The 12,304-nt window shown below is 35.3% G+C and overlaps 1 protein-coding gene across 1 annotated transcript in view; it reads left to right on the forward strand.

The window, feature by feature from the left end:
* Positions 1–12,304, forward strand: part of LOC110021647 (synaptonemal complex protein ZEP1-like) — a 73,588-nt gene that overhangs the window by 10,668 nt on the left and 50,616 nt on the right. Inside the window, 5 exon segments of the mRNA XM_020720217.1 lie at positions 6,357–7,033; positions 7,106–7,354; positions 7,618–7,746; positions 7,826–7,894; positions 7,975–8,115. Coding sequence (XP_020575876.1) covers positions 6,357–7,033; positions 7,106–7,354; positions 7,618–7,746; positions 7,826–7,894; positions 7,975–8,115 — 1,265 coding nt within the window.

Genomic DNA, 12,304 nt, shown 5'->3' on the forward strand with positions numbered 1-12,304 from the left:
TAATGAGCCAATTTCGAGCCGAACACGAACACGAATATTTAAATCGAGCCGAACACGAACACACTGTTCACGAGCCGATTTTGAACACGCGCCGATTTCGAACACGAGCCGATTTCAAACACGAGCTATTTCGAACGAGCCGAGCACGAGCCCAGCCTGAGCTCGCTCAAGCTCGGCTTGTTTACAGCCCTAAACATATCTGTAGATGATAGATCTCACTTTTGTACATCATGTATATATACTTGCATAGTTTTGTACATTTTTTTGATATAGTAATGCAAATACACACTTTCAAGAAAGCTTTACATTTATTGGGAGGTTTGATGGAGAAGTACATAGAGAGTAAGGAGGATCATCATATGATTTGTATTGATTTAGAAAAAAACTTACAATAAGGTTCCAAGAGTTCTTTGGAGAGTTTTAAACAAGAAAGGTGTTGATATTGACTTATATTCAATTCATTAAAAAATATATATACTAGATCTGTTATTTGTGTTTGAACAGAAGGAGAATTGACTAAGTATTTTCTTATTTCAGTTGGATTACAACAGGGATCGGATTTAACTCATATTTGGACGCGGGGCTTCCCCACGAGGCACGGAAATGAGGCTTACCGCACTGACATGGGACTCACGGGTTCTCCTGTGTCTGAACCTGACCGGTTTGTAGAAGACCAGTGTAGGGGAATCTCAAGCCGAGTGGCCCGGGCGAGACTTCTGGCGGGGCGAGTGGGCCTCCCCCCCCCCTCTGCTCCTTCCTTTTTTGCTTCTTCTTCATTTAGAATTATTTTAATGGCTAATTTCTAAGTATTTCTCGCCTCCCCGCCAATTTCTTTTATGTGGGAGTTTCATTTTTTTATTTCTTTTATTTCTTCTTCATGTAAGAGTCTATTTAATTATTGTTTTTGAAGTTTAGGGGGAGTTTTGCTGTGCGTTGATTTCAAATTTCTTGTGTGGATTACTTCACCCTTTCGTAGGGCTGTATCCGAGGAAGTGGTAGTGCTCCGGCTATATCCTTCTCCGACGTGGTGTATATCTTCTTTTCTTTTGCTTGTTTCTGCCTTCCCCTTGCTCTCTGCCATCTACCATCTTCCCTTCTTTCTGTCACCCTGCAGCCAGCCGACCCCAGCCCCATAGTTGCTGCAGCCTTTCCCCCTCTCTGCCAAGCTGTGCCGCCACTTTCCCTGCCTGCCAACCGTGCTGTAGCCTTCCCCCTTGCCTTCCAGTTGTGCCGTGAAGCTGTACAACTACACTTATTACTACCATAATCACCCGTATGCCTTCCTAACTGCTTCCTGGACTCCCTCCCACACTTTTAAACTTCTGTCATATCTTGCTCTGTCTCCCCACCTGCAACCACCTGTCCCAACCCGCCGTCCCACCTCTTGTTCAGCAGCCAGCCACCCCCCTCGTCATCATCCTAGAGTGTCTTTTATTGTTTGTGTTGTCATTGTATTGATTGTTAAGCGACTTTGGTTGTAACCTATTTGAAATTCAGCAATAATAGTGGTCATTTTATTTGTGGCTTGGGTTTTCTCCGGTTTCATATCTTTCTGCTGTAGTTATGGATGATCTTACCAGACATTTATAGAATGATGTACCTTGGAGTATGCCTTTTGCTGATGACATCTTTCTTATGGATATAAGTAGAGAAAGAGTTCAGGAAAAATTTGAATTATAGATGTCTACTTTAGAGTCTAAAAGCCATTGTTTGAATAAATTAAAACTGAATATATTGAATGTAATTTTAGTAATAGTAGATCTAGTGGCAGAGTTGTAACAATCGGTGATCAGATCATTAAAAGGAGTGAACGTTTTAGATATCTATGGTCTATTGTTCATAATGATGGTGATATAGATGGGGATGTTATTAGTAGAATTCAAGTTGGATGGTTGCACTGGAGGAATGCATTTGGCCTATTTTGGGATAGAAAAGTACCGCTTAGACTTGAGAACAATTTTATAAGATGATATAAGATGGTTGTGAGACCTGCAATGCTTTACGGCGTAAAATGTTGGCCTATAAAAGAGAAGCATAAACGACGTAAAATGTTGGCCTATAAAAGAGAAGCATAAAACTGAGTTAAGTGTTGTTGAGATGAGAATGATTAGGTAGATGAGTGGCTTTACACTTAGAGGCAAAATGCAACACGAATATATCCATGAAAGTGTTGGTATAGCTCTGGTGGCAAACAAGATTAGAGAGACGAATATATCCATGAAAGGGTTGGTATAGCTCTGGTGGCAAACAAGATTAGAGAGAGTCGTCTTAGATGGTTTGGTCACATCAAACATCGACCATCTGATGATTTAGTTAGAAGTTAGTTTGGATAATAGATGTTTTAGATTCGGATAATGTCAAGAAATGTAGAGGTATACTTAAAAAGACCCGGGAATGTTGTTTAAAAAATGATCTTAGTTTATTAGAATTAAATGAAAATGTGACACTCAATAGTACACAATGTAGAAAAAGGATTCATGTAGCCGACCCCACTTAGTGGGATCGAGGCATGTTGTTGTTGTTGGATTTTTTTGTCTTAGTGGCATATTATAAAGGGTATTCTTATTAACATATACCCCATGCATGGCTATATAAAAATGTTCCAAACTCTTATTTTTCAAAGTTTTAGGTATAATAAATTACTTAAGATATAATGTTGATTATGACTACCTTCCAAAGATGAAAATGTGGGACACTTTCTGAAGAAGCAAAAGAATAAATAAGACCATGTTTGCTAGCATCGAAGGAAATTTACCAAGTTTAAGCCTATTTCAAGTGGAACCTAAAATAATATTCAACCAAGCCAAATTCTTTGTTTGACCAAATCTAACTGCTGGGCCTTGTTTCTTCAATTATTAAATTATCCACTCATCTAATCTCTATTCTTATTGATCGTGGAGAACAAGAAAATAGGAATGCGAATAATGAGTGTAATTTCATTGCTGACCCTTAGATGAAAAGAAACCTTGGTAAAAATATTAGTAAAAGTGATTCCATATGAATTAACCACCCTTAGGGCAGAAGAGCCTCCTAGGGTTTTATTTTTTGGTCTCAAAATTTATGTTCTGATTGAAGTTTTATGGTAATTCAATAGGAACAAACTAATTATGACATTTGCAGATCTAGTGTAATTGACTAAGAGTTTCTTAAGTTCAGTAAGGGAGATATGTTATTCATAAGAATAAGATTCAAATAGTTTTTGCGTTGAATACTGAAGAGTGATTGTTAAATTAGTTTGATTATATGATTTTTCTAGAAAGATAAGCATTAATGCATTTGAATTTGATCTTATGATGCGTATTGGAGTTTTTCCAAGTGTTCAGGTTGGTAGACTTGATTTTATATTAAGAAAATATTTTTAACGATGTCGTTGATGTTTCTGTTTGTAGTTTTTCTACTGGCATGCTTGTAGCATTCTTGGATATATCTTCATTCATGTTGCTATCGATATTGAGTCAATGTTTGAAATCTCTTGTGAGATGTAGTCATCATGAGTTTTTATAGTATTTGGAGAGATTACATCCCTCCTTAGGATTATTTAGGATTCAAAGCAACAATAACAACTTGCCTTTTCTTACATTATCGTATACTCGAGCTTAATTAGATGGTGGTGAATTCTTCAAATTTAGGGTGGATGATACACGTATTTTGAAACTAGTTTGTATTTCATAATTTTATGTTAATGTACCTAAGATTTACTGTGTTGTACTTATGAGATTATGTATGATTGTTTTTATGTATATAATGAGGTGTTTTATTATTGTTTTTATGTATTTTAGTTCTTGTATATATTTTTTGGTCATTTTTAATTTTGCATTGTGTTGAGCCATAAGTTAATTTAGTTGGCTTTAACAACTAAATTTAAAAAGGCCAAAATGGGAACTGAGCGTTCTGCCTTTATAAGGCTAATTGTAAACCTCAAGTTCTATGAAGACATTTTCCTAAAAAATCTCATAAAATTTAAATCAATTCCTTAATATGTTATAAACTTTTAATAAATTAATATAGTTCATCATCATAAATCACAAATTCACGTAATAAAAGAAAAGCAAATCTAAGTTTAAATCTTAATTGACTACTCTAAATTCTCAATATAAGCGTTGAGAATTTTAGGGCGAAGAAAACCAAGAATCGACACAAATTCAGAAGAAAACACAAAGATTTAATGAGGTTCGACAAAGATGTCTACGTCTTCGAGGGCAGAGCGGCGACATTCTTTCAATTTCAGAATAGAGTACAAAATGTTCTTAAAGTCACAAAACAAAACATATATATAACCCTAAAGTGCAACATGCAATTACAAAATTACCCCTGTACCGTCCCGCAGGGGCGTTGCCGCCGCACCCCCAACTCACATAATAGAACTCCCCCGATTGGACAAATGCTTTCGCTCCACTTCGCTCGGGAGCTCCGCTACACTCACGAGCTTCGTTCCATTCCAACATCTATTCCTTATCTGGTATATGAGCCATATCTGACAATAAGGTTTAAGATAAGAACTCACTTAATACTTTATATATGTCATGACTATTATCTATAGCATTATTTTCTTCATTTTTTAGTATCTCGAGAATAATCATTATATGTAATAATTTTGTTACTCTCTGGTTTGATGTCTTCATTATTTTGAAAACATTTTAAAATCAATATCTTTTCCTTTTTACTCTCTATATCAATTATAATTTTTTTGATGCTCCTACTCTTTCCGGATTTTTTTTTTTTTTTGTCAATTTGTTCCTCTCTCTATTTGGCTAGTTGAATGTTGTCCAGATTGAGAGCTTTGATTGCATTTTTTTTATAAGTTATAGCTATGTGATATCTAAATTTTGCCCACGAATATTCTAGATTAGCATGAAAAGTGTTGATTAATATATATAAATCTTGGAAGCTTAATTGTAAATATTCTAGATTAGAATGAAAAGACACTATTTTTCTTCAAACAAAACATAATTATATTATTGATTCTATCCTAGTTTCTTAAGTATTAGACTAAGATAATGAGCAACAAATAGTGTCTATTAAAGATGTTTTTTTTCCTCATTAACATCCTTTTCTTTGTCTAATGTGCATATTACATATGACTACTTGAACAATAATACCCTCTTTTACTTTTTTAACAATTTCATTAAGCATTTTGAATACTAGTGGTCATCTTTAATAAAACTAATGCATTAAGAGATTTAAAAAATATAATTCCATAAGGATTGTTAAAAAAGAAGTTGATAGTGCTCTTTTGTGTGATGTTTGATCAAGCATCTAAAATTTTTGTTTCTCTTGTTTTAGCCCATGTTTTTTTTCACTTCATCAACAATCTTTGTTATTATTCTTATTTCTTCATTTGACATTCATCTTTGAAGCTCATACATGCTACGTGGCTGTAATTCTCTATATAATTCTCAATAGAGCGTAACATATTAATTCATATGGACTAATTGTCTTGGTAAGTGACTTTCTACTTTAATAAGTATACTTATAATTTCTAAACATCTTCTATTTGGATGTTCTTCTGTCGAAGTTAGAGGAATATTTGTTTTCGATCTATTATTATCTCAATCTAAAGTCGCAAAGAATCTATGATTTTGTCTTTAATTTTCTTCATCATAAGGTAAAAGATCATCACCTTTTTTTGACCTGTCCAGCATTATTTTTAACCTCTCCAACACCTTTTTCTTGGTTTTCTCGTTAGTTTTGAATGATAAGAATTGCTACTTATGATTTTTAATTTTGTTTCTTTGTACCACTTTAGGCATGAATAAATGGTTGGAAGTAGTTTTTCTTAAGTAAAATTGCTCTCTTGTTATTTTTATCCAAATAAATGATCTCTTGAGTTTGAGTGTGACCCTTGGAGATGGAATTTTCACATCCCTGCAAAGCATTGTTTGTGGCAGCAATCTTCATTATTATTAGCTATATTAATGGTTTGTTAAATTTTCATCATAGGAATTTTATGTTCATTGTGTTTTTGCTTTTTGTCATTCTTTCTTTTAATCTCATCTTCTCTAATTTGTTACTATATAAAAATGCAAAACATTCTTTGTTAAACTTATACTTTATTGTGCTTATCATAACTGGTAGTGAGTCACAACATATTAAGTTTGGCATGGACGGATGCGGGGAACCTCGTTTCAAAATTAACAAAAATTATTCAACTTGTTCCACATTATGGTTTCAGAGGATATCATGTTAATTAGGAATGATCTAGGAAGTGCTTTTTCTTTGCTTTTTGATCTCGTAGTTTGTGTCATATGAAGTTTTTAAAATAACATTAACGTGCCCTTCAAATTAAATGCACTAGTTTTATTTTACATTGCATATTGGATGGCAATAAACGATCCTTACATTGTTATTGAATGCAGGTGCTACAATCAAGGAGTTAGAAGATGTAGTTGAAGAAAGTAAACATCAAATGCAGACGCTTGATTCTCAACTGCAGGCTGTACAACATGAGCTTAATTCTAAAGAAGAAATGCTAAAGAACTTGAGTTTCACCAAGGATGATTTGGAGAGGAAAAACAATATGTTGCAGTGTAATAACCAAGGTTTGAAGCAGCAGATAGAGAACTCATGTTTAGAGATAAAAAATCTTGAAGAAATCATCCGTAGTTTGATGTATAAAGTATCTCAACTGGATAAGGATTCTTCAGCCATATCCAACAATGTTTTAAAGCTGATATCTTCTTTCAAAAAATACTATGATCTGATACATCAGGAGAAGGATATGACTGCCAAGCTTAATCAAGGAAAACTAGATAAACTACAACAACAATTGCTGAATGCCATGGATGAAAATAATTCCCTTAATTTGCACAATGACCAGCTATCTAACAGGATTATTGAGCTGCAGAAAGCTCAGGAGTTTGTTATGGTGCAACATGCTGATGAATGCCGCGTAGCGGAAGATAAAGCACGCATGTTGGAATCTGAAGTTGATGGACTTCTTTCAAAGAAAAATGAATTGGAGAAGCTGGCCGTCGAACTAGAAGGCAAAGTTAAACATTTATCAGAGGTTTCTAATGTTGCTGAGAACAAAATGGTAACTTCTCAATTTTATTGAGCAATTAACTATAGTGCGATGCATCCTGATTTTTATTTTTGAAATTTTCAGCAAGAGCTGTCGCAGATAATTTCAAAACTAGAAATGGAGAATCACAATATTCAGAGTAGGCTGCAGCTGCAATTGCAGGAGAAGGTTGAGGAAGCGGAAGCTTTGCATAATGCGATAATAAAGCATGAAAAGCATGCAGACTCACTAGGAAATCAAATCAGTGAGCTACATGGTGCTTTGGATGAGAAGGAAAAGCTTATAATTAGTTTAAAGGAAAGGGAAAAGTGTCAGGAAGAACAACAATCTGAGGTTATAACATAACAACGCACACATTTTCTATTATCATCTCATCATCATTATTTTCGACATATCAACAATTTGAAGCATTATTATGAATCGTTTTTCTACATTCATTCTTCCTGAGCGCTATTGATTTTAATTATAATGTACTTTTTTTTGGCACAAATGCTAATCATGTTGTTATTGTTCCGCTTCTTTTCCTTCCTATTACTTTCGCGTTTGGTTAGTTCAATGCTTTGTTTTGTCTTTTTGAAATGAATGACCACCTTTAGGTCAAGGTGGCGCTTGCTGCAGCAGAGTGTAAACTCGCTGATGCTAAAAAGCAGTACGATACGATGTTTGAAGGCAAACAGGTTGAATTAACTAAGCATTTGAAGGAACTTTCTCAGAAGAATGATCAGGTATGGAGCCTTTTAAAGGCCCTAATAAGAACTATGTAACAAAGATTTCCAGCTTTAAAAATGATTATGAAACTTGCAGGCTATCAATGAGATCAGAAAGAAGTATGAGGCTGAGAAGGAGGCGATGGCTGCTGAGGAAAAAGAAAAGGTTTTGCACATCATTTAAATTCTACATATAGATTTTTGAACGTATGAAAGTAGTCTATCTAGAACTGTCTATAACTTCAGGCAAACAAACTCACAAAGGAAATGGAAAGAAACTGTGAGGAGAAAATAACAAAAAACAGAGAAGCAGTTGAGAGAGATTTGTTACATGTTAAGGAGGAGCATAAAGCAATGGTATGTCGATGCTCTTGAGATAAGGACTTGGTTTACTTGTTTCTTATATCTTGTGATGACATCTGATGCATTTCTTTACATGTCTTGCATTTTTTATTACCTAGGTAAGTATATTTTTATATAAATTTAATGCTTTCTCTAAAGCTGAAATAACATTTCCAATTGTTTATTCATGACATTTGATACTATGTTGGATTCAAATTTCTTAAATCTTGAATAGAGAATAAGAAAGCTTAGGTGCCTTTAATGTAAATTTAGAGTAGAATTCCTTTCGAGTTATTTTGCTGCGTGCAATATTTTAGTATTTGTCTCCTCTTTACTAAGATACCATTTTTTTTTTCAAAATCCATCTTAAATCTGTAAACTTTTATGTTAAGTTGCATATATTTGATATCATTAAGTGTCAAATTAGACAGCATTTTCTTATATATTCAATTGCCATTTTAAAACCTGTTTGCAACTATGAATTATTTAAGGGCAGATAGAGCTCAGTGCATGATATGAACGGTTATGTGTAGCATTAGGTATAGCAGACCATTATAAATTTGTTCGTAAAATTTTCTTCAGGTCTAGGGACACCAATAAATGCTTGTTCTATAAATAGAAGAAATATTACATGCCGATTAAATAGGTTTTATTATATACAAAGTATTTAAATATTTAAATATATTGTTCATTTTATTTTTAAAATTTTGAACGATGTACTCATTGTATATTTCATTTGATTGAAACACAAAGTGAGCATGTAAGTGCATCATATTTAGCCTAGTTGACACCGTTTTATGGCTCCTAGAAGGTGTTTAGAAGTTGATCTAGTGGGGAGGTGGTTGTGGGATAAAAAGAGAATGATAATATGGGAGAAGGATAATAGTGTTCCACGGTTGTCCGAGCTGAAAACATCAGATAGAATCAAGAATGGCGAGGAGGTTAATAAGAGAATGTAACCACCTATTTTTTAATAAGCTACATTCACTCCACTTGCAAAAGGAAGATGATGCAACACTCCTTAGGGTAGAAATCAGAGATTGCAATCTCCAATTTACACAGATAAAGTTGAAGTCCCAATAATATCAAAATGCAATAATAAACAGTCTCATAATAGAAAATAACCTTAAGCATAAATAAAGAAATAGGAAATAGATCATAAAAAGAGAAAATTTGTAGTTGAATTTGATAGTGAGATGGAAATTTTCAGTTTGTCGATCATGCGATCGCAGGATTTCTCGAATACACAGTATCGCAAAATTCTCGCGATCGACACCTAGTGCCCAACATCACTCTTCCTTACTAGGAGATGTTAATTCTTCTTTGGAAAGACCTTGATCCCAATATCTAATGTACTTCCCATAAACAACTAATGAAACTTTCAATGTTGCGGTTCATCTCTCCTATCTAGCCATCTATTTGGGAGTGCTTTGTTGAATTGAACTGAACTGAAACTTAGTGCCCTGCTTACTCTAAAGAGCCTTCCATAAATAGCTAATATTTTTTTATCTCTATTCAGAGTGATGGCATGCTGGACTTTTGTATTTGGTGACAACCTAGGAGGTAGACTATAGGTCAAAAAATCCTGAAACTCCTCTAGCAAGAGTCGAACTTCCTTAGATCACTGCATTCTAGTATCATCAGGGTCTATTACATTGGCTTCTCTCTCATAGCTTGTAGAAAAGTCGCATGGGCATTAAAGTTTATGTATCTGCCTGAGTATCTACCGTTGTTGACTCCTTTAATTGTACAAGTAAAATGCACTTATCGTCCTTGATAAATGAGTAGTTGTTTTTGTGGCCATCATTAAGTGTTTTCCTGTCTTCTGGAGTCGAACTTCCTGTCATATTATATTGTATATATGTATATATTAATATGTGTCACATTCTTCTGTCAGGTTTGGCATTAAAGTGACACATATTCATATATACAATATAATACCAAACCTGATCTTGCAACTTGTCTTCAATTAAATATTCTATCAACATCTTTTGTTAACATTGATCTTATTCCCTTTCTTCAACCAAGCCAAATAATATGACTGAGAATGCTTATGGGTAGTGAAACTCAACTTGTCTATTATCTATGTAGATACCACATTTTCACAACTGCTTCAATCTATAATGAGACTATACACTTTTTCCTTCACAATGCAACAAATAAAAAAAATTGTTGAGGCAAAGCTACTGCTGCTTTCTCATTGACATAGCCAAAAGGATTCATAAAACTAGTAACATCTCTTCGTCGTACGTTGGAAGGTGATACTCATCTCTGACATTCTCATTCACTCTTGCATCACTGTCTATTTTTTCAATTGTTTACTCAGTGAAAGAGATCATCCTCTTGTTTGGACAATCAAACGTGTAATGTGTTCAAAACCAAGACACTTCAAGTACTTGTGATGGATTTGAGAGTGATGATGGTCTCCACCTTTTCTCCACTTTGAACTATTTTTTTTTTCGGGAAGAGTTGGATTGGGTACTCTAACAGTATTGACATCAATATTTATTTCATGATATTACTCGATCAACTTGAAAAAAGCAGTGAACAACAAATGTGACACTTATGGACTGAAGCTAGTTCATTTCAAACTATTTTAAAGTTGCCTGAATGACATCCTCCTATAAAATGGAGTGCAAGAGCGCGTTTGAGGGTCAAATTTGCTTAAAGTTGAGGCTTCCATGGTCGAAAGAAGCAAACATAATGAAAATGATAGGCCACCTTCGTGACACATAATTTAGACTTGAATAGCGTTGATCGTCCCCAAAATTGCTCAAATGATGTTCGATCATAAAACGAACTTCATAGATGTGTCCAGAATGTCACTCTATTTCTTCTCTACTAAGCCACCTCTTAATTCCGCATGCACGAGCTCCCTTTTCCTATTTCCTTTTCTCACTACTCCATCTCAGAGCCTCACATCTTCTCAATATCGTACACTCCACCTAGCTCCTCGCCGCCTCGGCCAGAACTCCCTCGCAACAGTCTGAATCTTTTCTCCCTGATTCCGATTGTTCACGCAAAATCAAAGTGATACTACACCTGCTCCCATCTCAACCCCATGCCTCAGCTGAACAGTTATTGCGACGCTCTCCTCCCCCTTATGTTTCGAAATCTACATATAGCCCCCACCTTGAACATTACAACTCACCCGCACTACCCTTCTCCCACTGCTCTACCTAAAGACTCATTCTAGCTCTTCCCTTCTTCTCTCTCCTCTTCATTCTGCCTGTCTTTCGCCGCGACCTGCAGCTCTATCGAAGAGCTTGTATTTATACTGGCTTCTTCAAACCGTAGGTGACAACAACCCACTCCAGCTGCTTGATTTTGCACCTCACGCGAGTAGCTTAATCCCTTGTCTCCTTCTTGTTCACACCAAATCCATCTGTTGCTTTCCCTTCGTGGTTCACTCCAAACCAAGTCGCATCAACCGACATGAAACCAACACCCAAACTGTCTAGCAGCTCACACCAGGCAAATATCTTCCAGCCAACAAAACCTTGCCCTTACTCTCTCTCTTACCTCTTTCTCTCTCTGCCCGAGAAACACAAGGAAAGAAAATTGCAAAAAATAAAAAGAGGAAAGTTAAGAATTGATATTTGTGCCAAATTTATTATTGACTGCCTCTTATTAAGGTATAATACACTTGCAAGCCAACTCATCGTCAAACTAAGTACCCATACGCGCTTTTTTTGCGCTGCTGAGAAATTATGTTGATCGTGTTTTCATGTAAGTGACAACCCTGTACATACTTTTGCATGCTAGAGATAATGACGAATCAGATCGTCAATTAAGTACTTTTAAGTGCTTTTCTTAGCGCGACGGGGAAATCTTGTATTCTATATTTGCTTTTGCAAGTCTAAAGGCACGTACAAACATTTTTTTGCATGGCGGGATGCACTACTTTGGGTTGTGATGTAAATCACTCATTCATACATTTTTTTGCATGGCGGGCAGACTCATTTTGAGCTAAGTATCTCTTGAACGGGAGAGGTGATGTTGAAATGCTACTCAATTTTGGATTGAAGGGGGACCCACAACAAGTAGAAGCTAATTATATATGTGTTGGCCTCATTTTTGTGAGGTTTTTTCTTCCTTTTCATAGAGCCTAGAATCTAGCCTTAAGATTTCCCGTATTGACTCTCCTAGAGGACTAGTGCAGGGACCCACCCCTCTTAGAAATTCAAGCCACTTTCTGATTCTCTTGTGGTGTCTCACATTGGTGGTCTCAAAC

The sequence above is a fragment of the Phalaenopsis equestris genome, unplaced genomic scaffold (genome assembly GCF_001263595.1).
Source record: "Phalaenopsis equestris unplaced genomic scaffold, ASM126359v1 Scaffold000136, whole genome shotgun sequence".
NCBI lineage: Eukaryota > Viridiplantae > Streptophyta > Magnoliopsida > Asparagales > Orchidaceae > Phalaenopsis > Phalaenopsis equestris.